The following is a 22,057-nucleotide window of genomic DNA, read 5'->3' on the forward strand; positions in this document are numbered from 1 at the left end:
TTAGTGCCTTCGCTGCTACTTATTCTAAGAATAAATACTTTGGTGCAATTAGTATTGCCTGTACAAGAAATTGATTTCTCCTCGTACCATCCTACGATTTGTGTAAAATTTGTTTGAACGCACGTTTGTCATACTGTATTACAATTACGCGTAGATTTTTCTAAAAACAATAAATCAGGTAATGATAAAAAAAAGAAACAAGAAAATAACTGTGGTAGAAAAATATGCAAGATAAATTATTAATATATACGGGATTACGTTCTACATAAATTTGATTCAATTCACTTGATGCAATTAAAATATAATTTGAAACTTGAATACATACTTTAACTCGTATTATAAAAGTAACTAAAAATGTTTGTCTATTCAAATATGTAGTTACTCAATTAAATGTAAAAATTGCATATAATTATATCTATATTTATGAATTCGAAAAGTATTTTTCGAGTACAAAAAATGGGATGCGTCTGCGTATCTTCCTTAAATATCTGATAAAAGAAATACAACAAATATATTTCACGTAAAACATTTAATTCAAAAACTTATTTTTATGCATGTTTTGCTTCTTCGGTTTTAACAAGTAAATTTCTCGAAATAAAATAACAAATATTGGCTTCCAAAGATTATGTTAATTACACCAAGGATTTTTTTGTAAAACTATTTCAATCCGAATCTAATTGTATGTGTTATTCTGTGATTAAAATTGAGGATTATTAATATTATTAATATTTAATTTTGTATAACTGTTGTCACGAAAAAACTAAAAGATTTTTTTGGTGGACTGAAAGAAATAATACATAACATACTTTTTTTTTCTTTACTCTATGTGTTGAAAAGCGTTTTATTAATGCATTCGAGTTTGTTTTCTTTCGAATTTGGATTTCTGTATTTGCGCTTGCTAATGATCATGCAATCGCTTATCCAATAATTATATTTTTTCAAATATAAAAATATACATTAAATCATATACATTAAAAATAATGAATATGAAAAATATAAAAAGAGAGATTGAATTTTGCACATATATATATATATAAATTATTAAAAATTTTTGAAATAGTTTTTCGCAGAATATTTCTTTAAAACTTATTAAGTTTCTTCACGATAACAGGAATTGAATGAATTGCATCTGATAGTCAGACGTTTAATTTGGCGAGGATTACATCGGCACGATAAACGAATCCATGATTAGATAGCGAAGATTGTCCCCGTGCAGTCTTATATTCTTACAACAGAACCAAGAGCTTTCTTCTCGATAAAAATGCGACTCGAATAAGATTCGCGTAACAGCGATCAATTAAATTAAAATTAATTTTTTGATTGCTTTTTTGCGATTTTTATGAAACAAGGAAATGCTATGCGCGTATAATTTAAAGCTTAGAAATGAGAGCGTCAAACTGCATGTATTAGCGAATTAATACAATATTCAAGCAACGACGACGATGATGACGAGGACAACATTGACTAGTTTATTATATCGTTCATCGAGAATGAGGGACGAATGAGAATTGAGTACCTATGTACATTGAAATATACATATGAATATATATCCGCGTGTACAAAAGTGTCAAAGCCCAATGTAGTACGTAAATAATCCAAGCGGACAATACGGAAGGAGAGGAAGAGAACGAGAGGACAGAAAGAGAGCAAAAAAAGAGCGAGTGATGTCGCGGGTGGCAATAAGTTTCAGATGTAGAAGCTGGTGAGTTCGCAAACAAGAAAGTTTCCCCAGACATTCAAACAAGATTAATTAACTCTCAGCTAACAAGTCTCATGACAAATGATCGTAGACAAAATGATGTAGTGAAAATGAATAGCACTCACCTCTCTACTCGAACAAAAGTTTCTTTCGTACGAATAATCTGTTGGTCCTGTTGGTGAGGATTAAAAAAATAAGATATAATTAATGATAAAAAAAATTTATTGAAGTCTCTCTTGAGAAAGAAACAATCATATATTTATAAATAACAATTCAACAATTGGCCACTAATCGACTAATTAAATTTCCTAGGCTCTCAAAATAATCGATACACATATGTCATATCATGCATCAATTGTCACATTGCTCAATGGAATTGGCGTCAACTGCTAAAATATTGCATCGAGTTACCGATATTAAAAAGGAGATAAACTGGAATCCATCGGATGAACGCACACTCCGATATTTCATTATTACCTACGAATTGCGAAGCGATAGCTGATACTTTAATAGAACTCTCATGTCGTGCTGTCCCTGCTGTGTCCCTTTATATTCAATCTTAATCAACAGCGAGGGCGTTATCGATTTTACAATATAGGAATCTTAACGTGTACATAGAAACATATATATTGCTGCGAGACGCATAAATCAATCGAGATATACATAGGGCGAGAGACGTATAGTAGACACACATTACGAAGTGATATCTGTAATGAAGCGACTGTATATGTATCGAAGAGAAATGTCGTATGTAATCATTGAAACGAATCGTTAATGCACAGTGGACGTAGCGATGATATTTTTTATCGAAAGTGCTCAGCAAAGGTCTCTACTGACCCATATTGATCGCTCACTCACTCTGTCACTCTCATCACTCACTACTCACTTACTACAGAACACATATATATATACATATATATATGTTACAAAAAAAAATATGTGCTTTATATAGTTTAACAAAATAAATTATTTCAAAAATTTATCTAACGTCTTTCATTTTTATTCATTAGATTGCTAAAGAGAAAAGATGCTGGTACTATTATTATTAAATAAAATTTCAAATTTGCATTAAAAATAAAGATTATATAATTATATTGATCTATATCGCAATATTAAATAATATTAAACTCAATAGGAAAAACTAAATTTATTTAAAATGTTTTATTTGACGAAAATTACAAAAAAAATATATAATTGTTCGCTCAGTTTTTGTTAAGTGGAAGATCAACTGAGCAGATGTATTTTTACAACAAACGTGACATTACATTATGTTAACGCATTCGTATTATTTATATTGAAAATTATATTATATATTGAAAAAGAATCATATAAGTGGTGATTAAGTGTGCATTATTCTTGTTTACAAAATAACACACTCAAGGAATAAGTAAATCCGTTATTACTTTTGCTTCTTGTATCTGAAGAGCGCTCTTCTTGTCGCGAATCATCTCTAATTCACGTATCAAAGCCTCTGCAGCCTCGTAGCAATCATCGACCTCTTCCAAAACAGTCATGTTCGGAAATACAGCCCGCAGGAAGTGTAATATTATGTTCAGCTGGTTGATGGATCTGTAATCGTCGATAATGTAAATCAATCTTCCATTATCGCACGTTTTACGCGCAAATTGCGAGAAACGTTCATCAAAGCGCGATTCAAACAGCGTTCTATTTACCTGGCAAATATTCTGACTTTTACTTCGTCGACGTTACTCAACCATTCCAACTCGACCAAACAATACATCAGGGAGCCATGTTCCTTCACCAAGAAAACGTCGTCGTAAATTTTTACGAAAGTCTTCTCGGTTAAGAAATGAAAGAGTTGTTTCTTCACGGTGTTACATGAATCATACGAATCATCTTCATCGTCTTGATTATCCTTCGAGAAACGAACATTAACAATTTTCTCTGTGCTAGACGTACTTTTCAGCGCCAGTATCGCATTACGTTCGTTCTTGTTTAAAAACTTCATACACGAGCTATCGATCACTTCGTCGATGCTAAGAGAAACGGGCGGCACCGGGATCTGATATTGCGTCTCGTCGATCTCGTACGAGATCGTGGCCCAACATTCGCTGACGGATTTTCTATCGAACGTTGGTAGATCGAGCACCATCGTTGCCACGACATGAACAGCGCCAGGGTGGATCGAATTGATCTTTTCCCAATGAAAGAAGCGTTTCCAGAACATCGACTCACCGTAAATCTCCGCCTTGTCCCGTACATATGGATAACATCTGAGATTGAGCAATGTGCTGTAAAGAAAACTTACGCGTTTGCAGTTTGCGCTATTGATTATCGCTTAAAAGCGATGGATTTTACTTTTTCCGCAAAAGTTTGATTAATTCATATACAGGATGGTCCTCGTAACGGTCGCCACGATTTTTGAGGCACTTACAATAATCTAACAAAAAAAATGTCATAAACAGAAATTTATCAGTTTCTAACCGGCAACAAATTGCAATAAAAATAGGCCAAACATTTTTTTTTTCGATAATAAAGCAAGATTATCTTAACTTTTTTAAATGTAACCATTGCATTTTTTTAAATAATAATGTAGAGGACAGCAAAACAAATTCAATGAGTACACATAATGTTTTTTTAAGTTACATTGCAACTCAAGATAAACCATTTTAAATTTACTAAAGCGTAATTCTTCGCTATCGAGGAAGTTCACTAGAAACGTAAATAATAAACAAACGTAATAACATACTAGTTAAAATACATGTTCAAATTGCATTCCACCTTCCGCAACACAAAGCTCCGCTGTTTTCAATAAATTATTATGTGTAGCATCAACTAAACTGAAATGTTTTATGCTTCTGCATAAATCTGCATTTATTTGTGAGGATATTTAAAGTCAGTTGTATATAATGAAACACCAATTAATAATATCGATGATCTCCGAGAACGCATAACAAGGGCGTGCAATGATTCCATTTAAAAAAGTTAAGGTAATCTTGTTTTATTATCCAAAAAAAAATGTTTGGTCAATTTTTATTATTGCAATTTGTTGCCGGTTAGAAACTGATAAATTTCTGTTTATGACATTTTTTTGTTAGATTATTGTAAGTGCCTTAAAAATCGTGGCGACCGTTACGAGGACCACCCTGTATATATTCTAATAAATTATTTCCTTCCTCGCTATTATAATAAAATAAAAAGTTTATTATGTGTAAATTATACTTATAATATTCATTATATTAACAATTTATTAATTTTTATAATATAAAAATTTAAAATCTCAAAATATGTGAAGGATGTGCAAATAATGACCATTTAACGTTCATTGTAATTAGTGTAATAATTACTTGCCTTGCAAATATTATCTCATTAATAAATGTAAAATATATAGAATATAAAAGATAAGTGTAATAAGATACATTATTTTAGATATTTAATACTTGAACATTTTTTCTGTATATAATTATGTAATTATAATAAGCTATTTTTTCATCGAGACATAATCTTATCATGATGTGTTTGAAAAACGTTTTGGGAAAGACGTCATGCGTTTTCTAAAGTAAAAGTCAATATTGACATCAAAGATAGGATAATTGAGTCATTAATTAAATATTTCTTAAAGTATAAAGATACAAGCGTTGGAAGTAGAAAGAAAGCAAATAAAAAAATCTCATGACAATATATTGTCTAATATAAAATATTTAGATCATAATACTCATGAAATTAAATTGATTTATTAATTGTATTCAATGATGTTTAAAAATTCCTGATGTTATATAACAGATATAAATCTATAATATAAAATGAAGGTTACAAGTTAATCGACGCAGTTCGCATTTTAATTCATCACATTTGAATAGTATCCTACGCTAAATAAATACCGAGAAAATATTCGTAAAAGAAATTGCAGGATTATGCAGCATACTTTATATTTAAACAGATTTATTGGCTAGATTAATTATATTAATAAAGATCTCAAAGATAATCGAAGAAAATCATCAATCTACTTCCATGCACGAAGAAAAAATTAATTGTTTCTTTCGCTATTCAGATAATTTAACTTTACTTGAATTTTTTACTTGCTTGACTTATATATTTATGGGTGTAAAATTTCTTATCAATTAATCCAAAGTGTGTATTCAGCTTATTTCTATTCCATCGTTCAAAAGTAACAAAATATCTCATTTTTTAATGTATAAATTAGCAGAAACTTAATTCAATTAAAAATATAATAAACTAATAAAGTTTAAATTTCGTATATTAAAATCAGAATAAAATTGTCAGTTCTTTCTTCTTGATTGATCGTTTTTTTATTACTCTCTACTTTATTAACTCGCTTCTTACGAACGTTTCTTTTTCCGATTTTCTTTTTCTTTTCGGTTACATTTTTATAGTGATCTAACTATTGCTACTGTACGAAAAAAATTATTGAACACACCTTTTACAAGAGAAAAAAAAAGAAAAAAAACTTAAATCACGCACAGATAAAGCACCTGCGAAGTCAACGAGTATATGCACACGTGAATTGACCTTGAATATAACGCTTGCCGACATTATTTATGCAAATCAAACCACGAACAAAGATACCAATCGTGATGTCCCTGCAGAAGTATAATAACGCAATATCGACGTTGATGTAATAATTTTATTATGTAAGTTGTTCTTTATATAATGCTGATATAATTTATGATTTTTTTCCTTCTCTTTTTATGGAATACAAATTGTATTATTCTACGAACTCTTCTCTTTTTCTTTCTCTCTCTCTCTTTATACTCTATCTATTTATACTCTATTATTCTCTATTTAAAGAAATTTTTAACGGCTTGATTTAACAGCATTGATGAAACGAAAATAGTTCTACCAGATTATATCATAAGATATGAGTAGTAGACATCTTCAACCAGATTTTTACTGTGAGGTGACATAAGTTTGTGTGAAACAAAATAATTTTAGAAATAAAAATATATTTTTACAGATTTTTATATTTGCAGAAAATCAATGCTTATTTATTGTGTTTATATGTAGAAATGAGTATTAATTTTCAATCTTGCACTTATATCGCAGCAAAATCTGGTCGAAGATGTCACTACTTATGTTTTGATGTAATCTGGCAAACTATCTTCATTTCATCAATACCATTGAATCAAGCCATTAAAAATTTCTTTAAAAATCAAATAGAATTCAGGATGGAGAAACTTTTAATGATAACAACTCAAGAGTACTGACAGAATGATGCACAAACTTGAATCAAAACATTAGCAGCAGACTTTTTCGAGATTAAAAAAGATAATATTAATATTAATATTAAGAATAAAAGACTTTTATTTACAACTAATCGATATTAAAACTCTATATGTCTCATATTTTATTTTGATGTTTTAATTTAGATCGATTGATATAAAGAAATTTATGACATAAAAGTATATGTTATCTCCTGTAGTTTATGTTATCTCCTGTAGTTTATGTTATCTCCTGTATAATTAAACGTTTTAAATGTTAAACTATTTAGTATCAGAGAAAAAATATCAAGAAACATTAACTATAAAATCGACGCAATACTTTCATACTCGAAACACAAGTAGCAATATTAAATTTTCGAATCTACATTTTGCGATCGCTCTACCGCGAATCAAGAGTTACCGTTTCTATTAGTAATTAAATTTCAATTTTAATTGATCTGCTTCCAACCAAGAAGATGTTCGCTGGCTTACGGCGGTTCGCGATGCGTTTGCGCGAGAAACATCCGGCGGCAAATCGACCCGCGAAAAAACCGACCAATCGACTGAAGCGGGCAAACCGCAGGTCCGGTTTCAGACATTTATATACCCCTTGACATAAGATTTTAAAAATTTACTATTTTCATACTTATACTAATTATCAAATAATTTTAATTCTACTCTTATAATTCCTATATATTATGGAATTTTAATTATTCTTGTTCATACGTCAGAAATAAAAAATGTAAATATTTACTAATATCAATATTAACTTATGACAAATGCAAAATTAATTATTTTCTCTTATTTGTATAAATGTACGCTCTCCTTCAATAATTAACATAATAATTTTAAATTTGACAAGAGTTAGATGTCTCTTCAAATTTATTCTTCATCTCAATTTCTGATATCGAATAAATTAAATAATTTTCTCAATAATCGAAATAATTAAATATCGAATAAAATAAACAATTTTCTCTCTTTAGAAAGAATATCCGAAAAAAACGAAATCGTTACGTCGAACCGAATATTTTACACGTTTCGGAAGGAAGAAACGCGATATCGCACCCGAGCGCCCGAAGAAACCGGCCCTGATAAGACGGGTCGGGTGGTAAGTGTTGGACGCGAGCGTCGAGGCGCCCATGAAACAGGGGCCGGTGGGTCGCTCTCAGTAATCTGCACGATGCCGCCGTGATCGGAACGGCATCGCGTACTTATCCTGGTGCGACACGCGCACGCATCACGTGGCACGCACAACGCACCACGCGTCCGGCTGTCCTGCTGCCTCCTACGGCGCGAGGACCGCGTCCAACGTCCCTCGACCCGGGGGAGAAGCGACGCCCGTCGCCGACGACGACGACGATCACGCGCGACAAATGCGTCAGTGATCCCGCCGCCGGATATATGCCCGGAGAAGGTACGACAGAAAGAGAGAGGAAAGAGACACGATCGACCTGGGGAGACGGATGTCTCTCCTGCGCGGCTCTGTAGAAATCCCGGGATTAAAAAGGCCACCCGCTGACCCCGTGAACCCAACTCGTGCGCTCATCGCACACAGCCGCTTCCGCGAATGCAAACAGCGAATGTAAACTTTGCGGTTATCCGGGAAATGCTTTTCCGCGAGAGCGTAATTGGGGCTATTGGGGTTATTTATGGAGAAAATTTGATATAATAAAAGCGTACATTTAATATACAGTGATAACGTTAACCCGAAATGTTAATTAAGGTCGCGTGATTGTTTTGCACCAAAATGTGAAATTTTTATCTACTCCAAATGTGCGTTTATAACCCCAAGATTAATTCCGTCTGTCTAGAACCTTGTGTCATTAACGTGATTTGCTACAGTTCTTTTCTATTTTAGTTAGAGTACTATACACTAGAATCGAAGAATCAGTTAAACTAGTGGGAACATATCGATGTTAGTGAAACACCGGGCCTCAGAAGTTGACAGCGGTTAACTGAACAAGTTAAAGTTTCTCTCTACTTCGAAAAAAGAATGTAAGTCAAATTGCATATGAATCTAACTGCAAGTTAAATTCTCGCTAATATTTACGAGACAGATTTGCCTGTATAATATATAAAATAATTCGAAATCGAGTTAGAAAAATGTGTATCTATTTTGAAGGGAGCACAGCATTCAAGGTTAAAATTAATCGTTAAATGTTGATGAAATCTTATCTATTATATGGTAATTCTTGGAACACAAATTTGCCGACATTTATTAATTTAAAACTCATATAATGTTATATAAAGGTAATACTTAAAAAAGTGATACAATATTTTTATAAGATGCATTTAATAATTGATTTCTCTGTACCCTATTATTCAACGATAATTACAAGTCATAATATTGATTGACACAACCTGATTAGCAATATTTTGTTAACCCACTGACCTATATATCAGTTTCACAAACACTGTCTCGATCTAATAATTATTTCTCTAACATTTAATATATTTCCTCTTTGACCAAAAAAATGCTGCTTTTATAATTGTTCACAAATAAAAATTAAATTTTATTTCTTCCATACTCTAATAAAATAAACTGTATAATTTTATAACGAATTTATTGAAACGTTTAATCGCTTTAATCGCTTCGAAGTTCTTTTTATTAGAAGTATTAATTTTTCTCATCATATCTCTCGACTATCTTTATCATATTTTGTTAATAAATTTTAAGTTACCACAATAATAGAGAGAGGTTACAACAATAGAAAGAGAGAGAACGGAGAAGATTCATGTTTGAACTAACATCTGTCGCTATCGCATGCTTCAATAATAAATTCCCATGTATAAGATGCAAATGTAATAGTGAATCACAAATCGACGGTTCCATTCACAGTCGAGATCAAAGATTCCTTCGCTGTGGGAGCGAATCGTTTCTCGCGTCCTGAATCTCACGGAAAACATAAGTCGCATGCACATAGAATCGTCCAAGCTTATGTAATGTAATGCTAAGTATCCTGACGCTACCGATCGCACTGCGTCGCACGAAGATGTCTCATTCGCGAATAAGATAAATCTTGTTTCGCACAGTGTTCTATTCATCTACATTAATTGCGCAACAGTTATAGTTCTTTTTGATGACTTGGTCTTGCATAATATCGTTCTATCTTGCATTCGTACTATTATTATCATCGCGTGCATGTTGCAATTATTCCATAAGAGGAATATAAATGTATATTTATCATTCCATTAATTAATTGCGTGAAAATAAATCTACGATAATAATGAAATAGTATAAGTATACATATATTTTATTGATTGTGTACGTGGAGAATCGCGTTACATAAAAGCTTATGTGACAACGGATGAACGGTACAATAGATTATTAGAACGATAAAACGGAAAAAAGTCATTTTTACTTCAAAGTCTGATTAATCAGTACCGGTAATTATGTTATTGCAACACTGACATATCAGAGTATCGTAATATTGAAAGAATGTGCTTAATAATGAAACAAATTATGCGAAAGTATACGAATTACTCAATATCATATGGAGCTGAAAATGTCCTGTATTAATCAAATAAAATTACAAGTTTTAATTACCTGTTATTTTTGTAAATATGTATCAAAATTGTTATACAAAATCCATTGAAACTGTCAATAAAAAAGTAACGAATCAAGAATTCATTACTACAGAATTCATTCTACACTATTGTATCTAAAATGCTGATATGAATATCGCATGATATATCGAATCTGAACCACGTTTATTTTATGAAACCTGAGTGAATTTGACCATGCATATTTTTTGCAACAGTTTCGTAACAAAATCTGCAGATCTCTAAATTTTTTTATAAGTATGTAATTTTTTCTGTGTTGTTTTATTTATCAAATATAATTCAAGAATTATGTCCCTAACAAATTTGTTTCGAAAAAAAAAACTGAGATTTATTTTTCATTTTATTTGAAGCAATAATACATGTCTCGACTATTGTACTAGCTAAAAATTTTATTTCATAAACCGCGAACAATAACCGAATTGTGAAATTAAATATTATACGGACGAAGTATATTTATTTTATTCAATTTAATGCTTCTCTCTTTCTCTCTCTATTTTATTAAAATATTTTTGCAGACTAGAAAAAATATTTAATAATTTTGATATATATAATTATGTATAAATATGCGAATTATAGCAATATCAAATTAAGTTGAAAAAAATGTTCCGTATTAATAAAATTAAATAATTACACTCATAATTAAATACATTAAATACATAATTTACTTCATAATATATTATAATATTGTAGAATTCACTGTTAAAATAACAGTTCTTGTTCCTCCTTTATTATTATATTCAAAATATATTATTTTCAATATGTTTTTTTATTTTTGCTAAGAATATTACTCTCAATTTTTTTTATAACGAATATAAATTTTGTGAGAATCTATTCTTTTTAATAAACGCAATGTTTTTATAAAATAGATCGAGATATGCGACATTCATAATAGCTATCGATCGCATCTAAACTATCTATCGATCTAATGTGATTATTGTTCTGCTGTCTGATAACAAATAATGAAACACCTAATGAGCAAAATAATAAGTCTCGGCTGGCCTGCCATTCGACACGCGATCAGACGTATAATTACGCTAACAGTACTTTCAAAAGAATCAACCGCGAAAGAAGATTACCCGCATGGACGTAATCACTGACACACTGACCGTGCGAATTTCTGCAGCCCGCGAATGCTTATCACACATGCGGTCACATTTCCGCGACTACTCGACTGCTTGGCGGGCAAATACATATTCACGATCTCGACACATGGACAGACGCGTACCGGCAAACGCGAAACTGATTACCCTTTCGATCTGATATCTATTTCCCACATGTCTGTAACATTCCACAAAGTGGACACACATTTACCCCTATAACCATTCATCAACCTAATATATCTTCTGACTTTATTAAATATTCTTGAACACTATACATATATATTCCATATAAACGATTCCACATAAACTTTGATAATTTTATATGTAAATATAATATCGATATAATACAATAAAATAAGCAAATATAAAATACTTGTATATTTTAGAAAAATAATTTGTTTCTCTCTTGATAAATACAATTATTATAAAGTAAGTATTTAATTAAGGTAGATGCGATTTTTGTATACAAATTATTCGATATAAATAAAAAAAGCAGGTACCAAATACTGTATATTTTGGAGAAAAATAACTTTATATTTTTCTCTTTTTGAATTTATTATAAAATTTTTCTCTTTTTGAAATTGTTATAAAATATGAGTTAAATTAAGGTAGATGCAAATTTAAACGCGTAAAACATTAGGAGTAAAAAGTTATTTCTCCACGTGCGCGTTCGGATAAAATGTAAATCCATCTGAGCAATCTGAGAAATGATAATTAATTCGTCGATATAACGAACCATATTATCATATGGTATTCATCTACGAATGTCAAGACACATGAGAGGGGGGGGATGTATATTCTCATTATCTGGTATCGCAATTCGCTTCCTCATCAAAGCGGAACACGCGTATACAGTATCAGCAAAGCAAACCGCACGTGCCATTAACTCTATCGGCTCTATATCTCACCTTCACCATAAAATAAAGATTATTTACATTATCAAATTTAAAGCCCTTGAAACAAGCGATTAAACAAGCTATTACAAATAAACCGTTACACGGATGCTACTAATTACAAGGTGTTCAACGTTAAATAATTCACGGGTCGGAGTACATACGCTTAATTTCCAGCAGCAACACCCTAACACATTTATGGTCGGTATTCATAGTCCGGTCTTACATTTAAGATCATCTTAAAAATTCATTCAACCAATCAAATAGCTATAATGTAGCCACTGATTGGTGGAATGAGAGCTTAAGACAATCTTAAATATAAAGATCGGACTATGAATTCAGGCCTGTCTTCATTCTCACAATGATTCAATTAACTCCCACCTTCTTGCTAATGACGAGATTCGAGAAGTAACGGTGTCGCGAATGATTGACAGATTAATACAATTAATGTTCCATGTAATGGCTAAGGATCCGTGAGAAGCCTCACGAATCAGTGATTCATCGCGACAAGCTACAGTAACATCATACGGTAATGCTTTAAACGTGTTTCAGTTCGATATGAGTACAGACGGAAGCACGTTTTCCGGGAGAAGATGACCCCACGTCGTCGCGTCTTGGCAGGAGTTCGCCGTGCTATCATTGCCGCCGCTATCCTGGCACTTATTCTTCTGGCATTGTCTTGCCAGGATGGCACCAGCACCTTGCAGCACGGGAATTCGCTGGAGGTGAGTCGTCTTTTGTAGAAATTTTATCTTAATTTTATATTAATTTGGTGCTGGGCTTTTTGGCATAAAATATTTTATTTATTTTCAATAGAAATTTACGCGTAACGTTGGATAATTTAGTATATAATTTATATATAAGTATATAATTAATTTTAAAGAAGAAATAAATCTATTATTGTGGATTGTTTAATATTAGTGTGACGTTTTATTCAATGTTTTTATAGCATCAAGCATTTCCAAAATCACTTAAAATTCATCAATTAAATATATAAACAAAATTTTTAATACGCAATAAAAAATGAAAGGCTAAAAGACCGTGGCGCAAGATGTTAGAGCGTAAAAAATAAATGTAATAATAAAAGACTCTAAGTAATTAAAATTTTAAATAATAAACAGAACGTGATTAAACAAGGATAAGCGCGATAGGAAACAAATAGACATTGTATCGCAAAATTTTGCGACCGTTTATTATTGTACACAATGTCTATTTGTTTCCTTTCGCGCTTGTCCTTGTTTAATCGCTTTCTGTTTATTATTTAAAATTTTAATTTTGTTTATTTTCTAACGACTTCTTGAACATTGAAAAGGATCTTGAAAAGATCGAAACATACGTATTTTTTTATATCTAACTGATTATTAATATATTATGCCTCTTACTTAGAGTCTTTTATTATTACTTTTATTTTTTACGCTCTAACATCTTGCACCACTTTTAGCCTTTCATTTTTTATTCCGTATTGTTATCATCCAGACCGTATATTACTTTTGTTACTGTATTTAAAACTTTCAATATTATATAAAAAAATTTGCAAATATTTATTATTACACGATTTTAATTTTAATTTCCGCATAATTACATTTTTTAAAAGGTTATGAATATCTTGATGTCGCTAGTCAAATAAAGGGATCAAAGAAATATAATCGACCAAACTAGCCAGAAATTGATTTATTAGTACGACGTTTCGACCATATGGTTGTGGTCCTTATCAAGTATACACGATGTAATAAAAATCAGGAGACCGGCATGGATGATTTTTATTACATCGTGTATACTTGATAAGGACCACAACCATATGGTCGAAACGTCGTACTAATAAATCAATTTCTGGCTAGTTTGGTCGATTATATTTCTTTAATTACATTTTTTGCTGTCTTTTCTTTTCTTTTTAAATTATTCTTTGTGACTTTCGCGTCTCTATTGCTAAATTTTTTTTAATATTAGAAGAAATCTAAATTATAAGAAAGCATATATGTATTTCTGACATACGGAAATTTGCATTAAAAAAAAATCTGCTTCAAGAAAACGCAGAATTCTGTTTCCTACCAATTCCTGGGAGACCGAAAACGTTTGCCTTACGTAAAGCACGACGACCATATATTGGCACGCTTCCAGGCGCAATGCGGTACGTGGATCAGTGCCCGTCTGATATGGCCCATTTAAATGTCCAAAAGGATAGCTGAAGTTACCCTTGATGTGCAACAATCATTTTGCGAAGTGTCACCGCGAACGAATATATTGTCGTAATAAGATAAAACGTGCAATATTAAGCAAATCGATTAATCTCTTAAAAATAAATACATCGCTAAAATGTAAGCCGTTTCTAAGATTTTGTGTATGATTGTGTAGTCTGGAAATTATATTCATTTTTTCCCGTCACGATTTTTTTTAAATAATGGACGTTTTTTTAGCGAATATTCTTCAGATGTCCCGTCATAAAAAAAGAAGAAATATGTACAATAGAGTAAAAAAAGAAAGCATTATATATCAATAGAAAACTGACATTATCTGATTCAGACACATATAACATCGAAAAAGTTTCTGTGTCAAAGTATGTGTATGATAAATTATGCCCATCATACATGACACTCCATAATTTTATTATAGAGTCAAAGGCGCGTGAGATGAAAAAAAAGTTTCTGCTGAAAAAAGTTAATTACAAGATAATGACAGAATTGCGAGGCACAGTCGGAAACTTGTATTGCCGACGAGTAAAAACTTTATCCTTTGTAAAAACAACGTATATTCATTAACAAAGCTTGCGGAATAATGAAAGGCTATAAAATAAATGCAAGCACAAAAAATAACGCGCGCCCCTTTAAAAATAAAAGAACTCGAATGTAGAATCAGAGTATAAAATTATAATAACCAGAATTAATTAAAATTAAAAATAATTAAATTTTTTATATCCAAAAAAATAAGGCCGAGATCTTTCGATTTAAAAACACTAATTCTTCATAAAACGGCATAAGTAAAATTAATTACCAATGATAAATATTATTCTGAATACTAATATTATAAAACGAGGAAAATGCGTTCTATAGAAAGCAGATATATCCACGAAACCTCTTCATCAGCGCAACTTAAAACAATACTTTAATCGCAACAGGCGGACATCTACTTGCGCCTCAAAAAGTTGCCCGATCGAAATCATCAATCTTGTCGCCTTGTACGACGGATGCAACGAGACGTCGACTTAACGTAAATAAATGCAGAGATACGGATACAGGAAAACAGCGGATATACGCATTCTAAAGCCTTGTCTTGCCGATGGCACGTGCATGCACGACGATGCGCCAGTGCATAAATGTGCGCGATGCGCCACCACCCTTCGTGGCCCACATTCGTCGCTGCACAAGGCGTGTTCTACATCGAAATCAATAAGCGAAAGCCGGTTCTGTATTAGGTCTTACCAGCTCGTTGCGCTACGTGCATCTATGCGATTTTTCCGCGTTACATCATCCCGAAATGAATGAATTATGATTCAGCGAAATAACGAGAAAAATATCGATCAATAAAGTTTCAGCGCGATCGCGATTTTGCCGCAATCTGAATTTTAACCCTCGCACTTCGGAGACTAATTTAAAGATCGATATTTCATAGTTATTCAAATATCCCTAGAAAATACTGCTTCTTATAATAGAAACTATATATTTCCTACAGAAATGAATGTCACGAGATAAAGTTTTTATATTACAAAGATCAAAGGATGTATATCATTTTCCTATATATCTTGGCACCAATTTCCCGAAAATTACGGCTGATTCATAAGATCGTAGAAACGTAATATCTTATTTGCGACGCAGATTCACGCGACAATGTGTCTCAAGATAGTATGCAAAATTGCTTCTCGCAATCTCCGCTACATGGAATGCGCTTATTACTGCTTATAATTTATATCTCATTAAGTATCCGAAACGGCGCGATAATAGTCCTTCAAGAATAGCTCATGATGAATTGGTTATGAAAATAAAGGTATAATGTAATGATATATTTTCTTGCCAAAAATAAATCCAATACAAAAGGCGCTTTTTGTACGTACTTGAAGGCAACAGAAGAATACATTAAAATATATTTATATAAATGTGGCGTGACGTCTAATGTAAATGCAAATATACCGTAGACTCGTGAATTCTCGATTGCAGCGGATACTCGGTAAGGTATGGACACGTATTTAGATTAATTGTAGAAATTAGGAAATTGGATTAACCTTGCGTGTCACGAAGAAGGTTAATATACGTGTTACAGTCCTGACAAGAAAGATTTGCGATTGGTATGTAGATTTTTCTGATTCATTAACGCGCGATATAAGTCGAAGCCTATCCTGCATGCGTCGCAATTATCCTAATGACATTGCTATAATTACCGCTCAATATCGCGTAATTATTCGCGATCTCGTTGTCTCGTAATTATCCATGTTATAAACGCTATTAGTTCGATATCGAATGCGAGAAGCGATTACATTTGTTCATGCTCCCTTATTATACTCGCATTAAAAACTCAGTAAAAAATTTCTACGTAACGTGTGATTTCAATCTCAAGCGCAAACAAATCTATTGATCGTAAATATATTATAAATCAACAAGGTAATCGACGAAGGTAATAATGCATGCATTACATCGTTATATAAACAGTTGATACCTGTATCCCTCGTTTCCGTCACTCGGTGAAAATATGAAAATTGCGCGACATAATTGAGCAAATAATCCTCATTTCGTACCACGTCATGTAACGTGTATCGTAACTCTTACGTCAGCGTCCAATTCATAATTCAGTGTATATAGCGCCGGCTCATTTCATAGTTCTCATTGGAATAATTTCTGATATATCTAACCACTTGTTAACTACGAATTTAGGTCAAGTTGACAACTGGTAACGCTATGCCCTGTAATTTTAGTGACTCAATTAATGGCTCAAATGACAGACAAACATATCGTTAAACGAACAGTAAAATTCGCTGATAATGTTATCAAAATATTATCAAAATGTAGCCTATCACATCTGAAATTATATCACATCCTTCCATTGATTTTCTTTTATAAATCAATGCTCTTATTCTCGTTTTAACAGGACGCGAATCTAACACCAGAAGAGAAAATATTGGAACAGATTACCGCGGCGGAAACAGAGCAACGTTTAATAGCCAGACGGAAATTTCTAGCGGAAAGATGCGCCGAGGAAGGTCTGGATCGTCCTGGTAACGATTCGCTTCACAGGCCAAACGCCTGGGAATTCCTTGTAAATAGAGAGTTCCATCTTATATGGTGCAACGTTTTCAAAGCGGCGTCCACATCGTGGATGTATAACTTTAACTTACTTGCGGGGTAAGTCCCATCGCTATTGCATACATACTAAAGTTTGCCATCGAAATGAAGATATAATCATACGTATCGCACGTACAGAGAATTTATCATTGTAGAAAATTGCAAAATATAATTATGAAATAATAACATAATAAAAAAAAATATATATATAACATAATAAAAAATAATATATAATATAAAATAATAAATAAGTATTTAATTATTACAACTATTTCAAATTTATGTTAAATTCTCTGTGCCTTACTGATTAAAATGCTGAGTGAAATTGATGACGATTGATCTCGCGAATAATTATTATTATGTTAATATTACAGATATAGTCCGCAATTTCTGAAGGCCTCCAAGGCAGTGCCAGTATCACTGGCCAGACAAAGATACCCTAGGTACACCGCGGAAGAACTAGCTAAATTCTTAAACGATAGCATCAGTTTTCTGATAGTGCGACATCCGTTTGAAAGATTGCTCAGCGCTTACCGGGATAAATTGGAGCACAGTCTGCCACACACGTTTCATAGCAATCTCGGTGCACACATTGTTTGGCACTACAGAGCAAGGGTAAATATCATTTGCCAATTTTTAAGATCGATATCACTTCAAAATCATAATAATATTTCGTAAAGAAACTTAGAAATAAAGAAAATTAGAAAGTAAAATGTGTGATCCAGATCAATCAAAAAATATTTAGAAATAGATTCTCTGTGAAGAATTTTGAACCTCAACTTTTCCTGACTTTCTTCATGACAAATTTAAATTGATAAAATTCATATCAATGTCAAGCAAAGAAATCATAAAATTGCTTTCGACAAAATACAGGATCCAAAGACGAATACGAGGCAAGGACCGAGATATCCACTTTTTGAAGAATTTGTGCGGTGGCTATTATGTCAATGGAGAGCAGGAAACGATCTTGACATGCATTGGACACCAGTTGTAAATTTTTGCACACCTTGCCAAGTGCGATTCGATATCATAGCTAAATTCGAGACTCTGCATGTAAGTGAAATCGACGATAAGAATCGATAATAGAGAGACAAGCAATTTCCGCTTATTTATATTTTAGAAAGAAGAAAACTTCCACAACAATTTGAAAATAAATGTATTAAATAAGATAAAATATATATTTTATTATTATCTTTTGCGAATCGAATCGAAAATTCCTTCCTACATATTGCTCTTTTTTGTTTTAAGGACGATCAAGATTATCTTATAAAGCAAGCTCACGTAGGACACATCATTAAACCCGAGTGGAAAAATCCAACTAGGGGCGTCCAAACGAAAGATGTTATAAAAAATTATTTCACACAATTATCTAAGACACAAATTGATGAGCTCTATGAAATGTTCAGGTATGTCTACATATTTTTATGGAATCTACGTACATTTGCTATTTTCCTGCCAAAAAATTAGAAAAATGTATATGAACAATTCTATGTCTGACACTCCCATGAAAAAAACATAAGATTATTTCCATCCCATGAAAAAAACGTAAGATTATTCCATGTTTCTCGTATAGGTATGACTTTGTATTGTTCGATTATTCACCCGAAGAGTACCTAGCATTTGGAAGAGATGAAATCACTACATTAACATGCAAATGATTTGACATTTCGTCCGCGCTTAATACGTATCATAGAATGATCGCAAAATCTCTAATTTGAATGGCGCATATGACATACAACGAAAATGTAGGTAGCCCTTAAATGAATTTGAAAGAAAAGGAAGTTATGATATCCGAGATGTATATAGTAACAATCATATCGTCGATGCATTTACATAGAATTATTAAAATTAAAATAATACTTTACGAATGCGTTTTCGGGAAGCACACTTTTTTTTAACGCTACGAACATGCTCTGTCTTTGCTCAATTTTCCTTTCAGTAAGTGACAAGCATGTTTTTAATACGTATAAAGCGACTTCCCGAACACAGTCACAATATATATCCTGGTTTTATAACTTGCATGTAAACTGCGTTATTATTAAATATTTTGATAGTGTGCATATGTTAATGTTCATCGAATTGTTGTACCAATTGTTTCGAAAAGTAGAACACAATGGGGACTTATGAAACATAATAAGAACTTCTTGCAAATATAAATAATGTATAGTTCATTATTTGTATAGTTAAATTATGAAGCGAGCTAAATTTTTATCAGATTTTGAAAGCTTTATCGCTATTTAATCACTTAAAATTTCTCAATCATACATTTATCTTACATTTATCTATACAATCTTACATTTTAATTATATATAATATATTATGTAATATTATATATAATTATATATTAATAGATTGAATAATAAAAATTGCTAAAAACCCTTTAAATAAAAACGCAAAATTGATCTAAGAGAAATCTATATAGATTTAAAAAATTTTGAAATATAATACAATTGAAAGAATTTATGGTAGTTTCAGTTTGCCATTAAAAATATCTAACTATGCTAATGCAATAAAAATATCTAACTATGCTATTGAGTTGTTCCTAACAACCGCACAATAATCTTTGTATAGGCATGTGTACCACCGTAATAATAGTAATAGTACTGCCTCAAGGAAACATGGTGCAAAATGTTGAAACTAATTTATCACATTGTACACATCATTTTAAGGGATGCAGACATTTTTGTAGAAATTAAGTTATCCCAAAAAATTATAAAATGTATATTTCGAAATGAAAAAAAGATTAAACTGATAAAGAAAAATATTTGCATGATATGTTTTGCTACAGTAGAAATTGATTGAATAGTATGTAATATAAATATTTATAAAACTTAAGTCCCAAATGAAATATTTACACATATGACAAAATTCAATTATCAGATTTGAATGATACAAAAATATCTCAATATGCATTATAAATTTCTATAAAATAAAATACGTTGTTGAATAAAGAAGATTTGTACGATATATATTCTGTGTTTACATCATTTTGCACTTTTCATCTCCTATGTATATATATATATATATATATATATATATATATATCTTTACAGATATATATCTGTATATATATTTATAGATATTTAAAAATTTTCTATTTCAATATGTTCTTTCTGTCCCATTTTCTCATTGCAGAAAACAGAAATTACATCAGATACTATAATTGTCAAATAGCTCACCAACACGATGTATTTTGTAGCTCTACTCCAATAATCCATTTATCCTGAAGAACGCATTGCCACTGTGAGACTATTTCTACAATTTTCTCTCTATTATTAGTATTACGCTGTCCTTTTTTCTTCACGAAAGAAGGTTGTCCTTCGGCAGTGTACAACTATAACATATTAAAAATACAAAAAGTTAATTATTAAATATAGAGATATATTAAATGCAGTAAAATTAATCCTCAATTATTTGTATGCAAAAGAATTTCGTGGAAAAAAGAAATCTTTCAACAATTTCCAAAAATTTTAAACTTTTTTCAACAATACCCAAAACTTTAATTTCTTATTAAGAGAAAAGAAGTACAAATGAAAAAGAAAATATTCTCGGATTGTTGTTAAGCATTGTATTAAATATATGTGGTATAAAAAACTTGCTTACGTCACAATCGGAATCCGAATTTACGTCCTCTCCATGAAGCGCGCGCCACTGCAGAGCGTTCAAAATGCGTGCAGTGGTCGTTTTCACCTCGGCAATCTCGTTCGTTGTGACATCGATTCTATTCTGGATATTGGCGAGCTCTTTCAACAGATAATCTTCGACGGGATTCGATGACGCGGTTTGCACCGTTGACGTTTCTTCGTCGCTGATAGCGAATATGTCCTCGTCCCCGGACATATCCATCGCGTTGTCTCGTTGTACGTACCTTTCGTTAGCAAACGTCAATACGATACGTTGCTTATGAGCACATCGCTTTATTCCAGCGCGATGCCAATCACGTAGCGTCGAAGAATACCTTTTCCGGGAAAAGAATTGTCCAAGAAATCGTGATAACGTCACGAGGATGTATCAGCTAACGCGCGTAAATAAATCGGCGGGCTCGCCATTTTGAAAATTTTCAAACTCCATAAAAGTTCACGCAGTGTAACCAACGTGATTGATGGCTGATCAATCATGCAAACACTAGAGAATTCCAAAAATTATTCTACCCTAGTCGCGAGCAGCCAATCGCGTGATCGTAAGCGATACTAGTAATATTGCTTGAGTTCACGCGATTGGCTGTTCGCGATTGATGTAGAACAACCTGGGTCTGTTCTTTCTAGCTGCACTGCTGCACTAGTGCAATTAGTTAGAGTAAAAGAAAGTATGTTTGTCTCTTTCTAACTTATTGAACTAGTGCAGCAGTGCAGCT

General features: G+C 32.0%; 2 protein-coding genes across 3 annotated transcripts; one reads left to right on the forward strand and one right to left on the reverse strand.

Moving 5' to 3' along the window:
• Positions 1–2,891: 2,891 nt before the first annotated feature.
• Positions 2,892–21,753, reverse strand: LOC105248447. Its single transcript, XM_011253237.3, has 4 exons — positions 21,307–21,753; positions 20,883–21,037; positions 3,373–3,951; positions 2,892–3,268 (listed from the first exon to the last, which is right to left on the reverse strand). The coding sequence occupies exons 1-4, from the start codon at positions 21,547–21,549 to the stop codon at positions 3,076–3,078; spliced, it is 1,170 nt and encodes a 389-aa protein (XP_011251539.1). The 5' UTR covers positions 21,550–21,753; the 3' UTR covers positions 2,892–3,075.
• LOC105248446 (carbohydrate sulfotransferase 11) lies at positions 8,038–19,977 on the forward strand. 2 transcript variants are annotated; one of them, XM_011253236.3, is made up of 8 exons: positions 8,038–8,293; positions 8,738–8,874; positions 12,989–13,161; positions 17,510–17,763; positions 18,078–18,318; positions 18,577–18,756; positions 18,952–19,109; positions 19,277–19,977. In XM_011253236.3, exons 3-8 carry the CDS (start codon positions 13,030–13,032, stop codon positions 19,359–19,361), a joined length of 1,050 nt encoding a protein of 349 aa, XP_011251538.1. In that variant the 5' UTR covers positions 8,038–8,293; positions 8,738–8,874; positions 12,989–13,029; the 3' UTR covers positions 19,362–19,977. The 2 variants fall into 2 exon arrangements, with proteins under 2 accessions (XP_011251538.1, XP_011251537.1); XM_011253235.3 differs by lacking the exon at positions 8,738–8,874.
• Positions 21,754–22,057: the final 304 nt, after the last annotated feature.

This window comes from Camponotus floridanus, unplaced genomic scaffold (genome assembly GCF_003227725.1).
Source record: "Camponotus floridanus strain SB8 unplaced genomic scaffold, Cflo_v7.5 scaffold1, whole genome shotgun sequence".
NCBI classification, from domain to species: Eukaryota; Metazoa; Arthropoda; class Insecta; order Hymenoptera; family Formicidae; genus Camponotus; species Camponotus floridanus.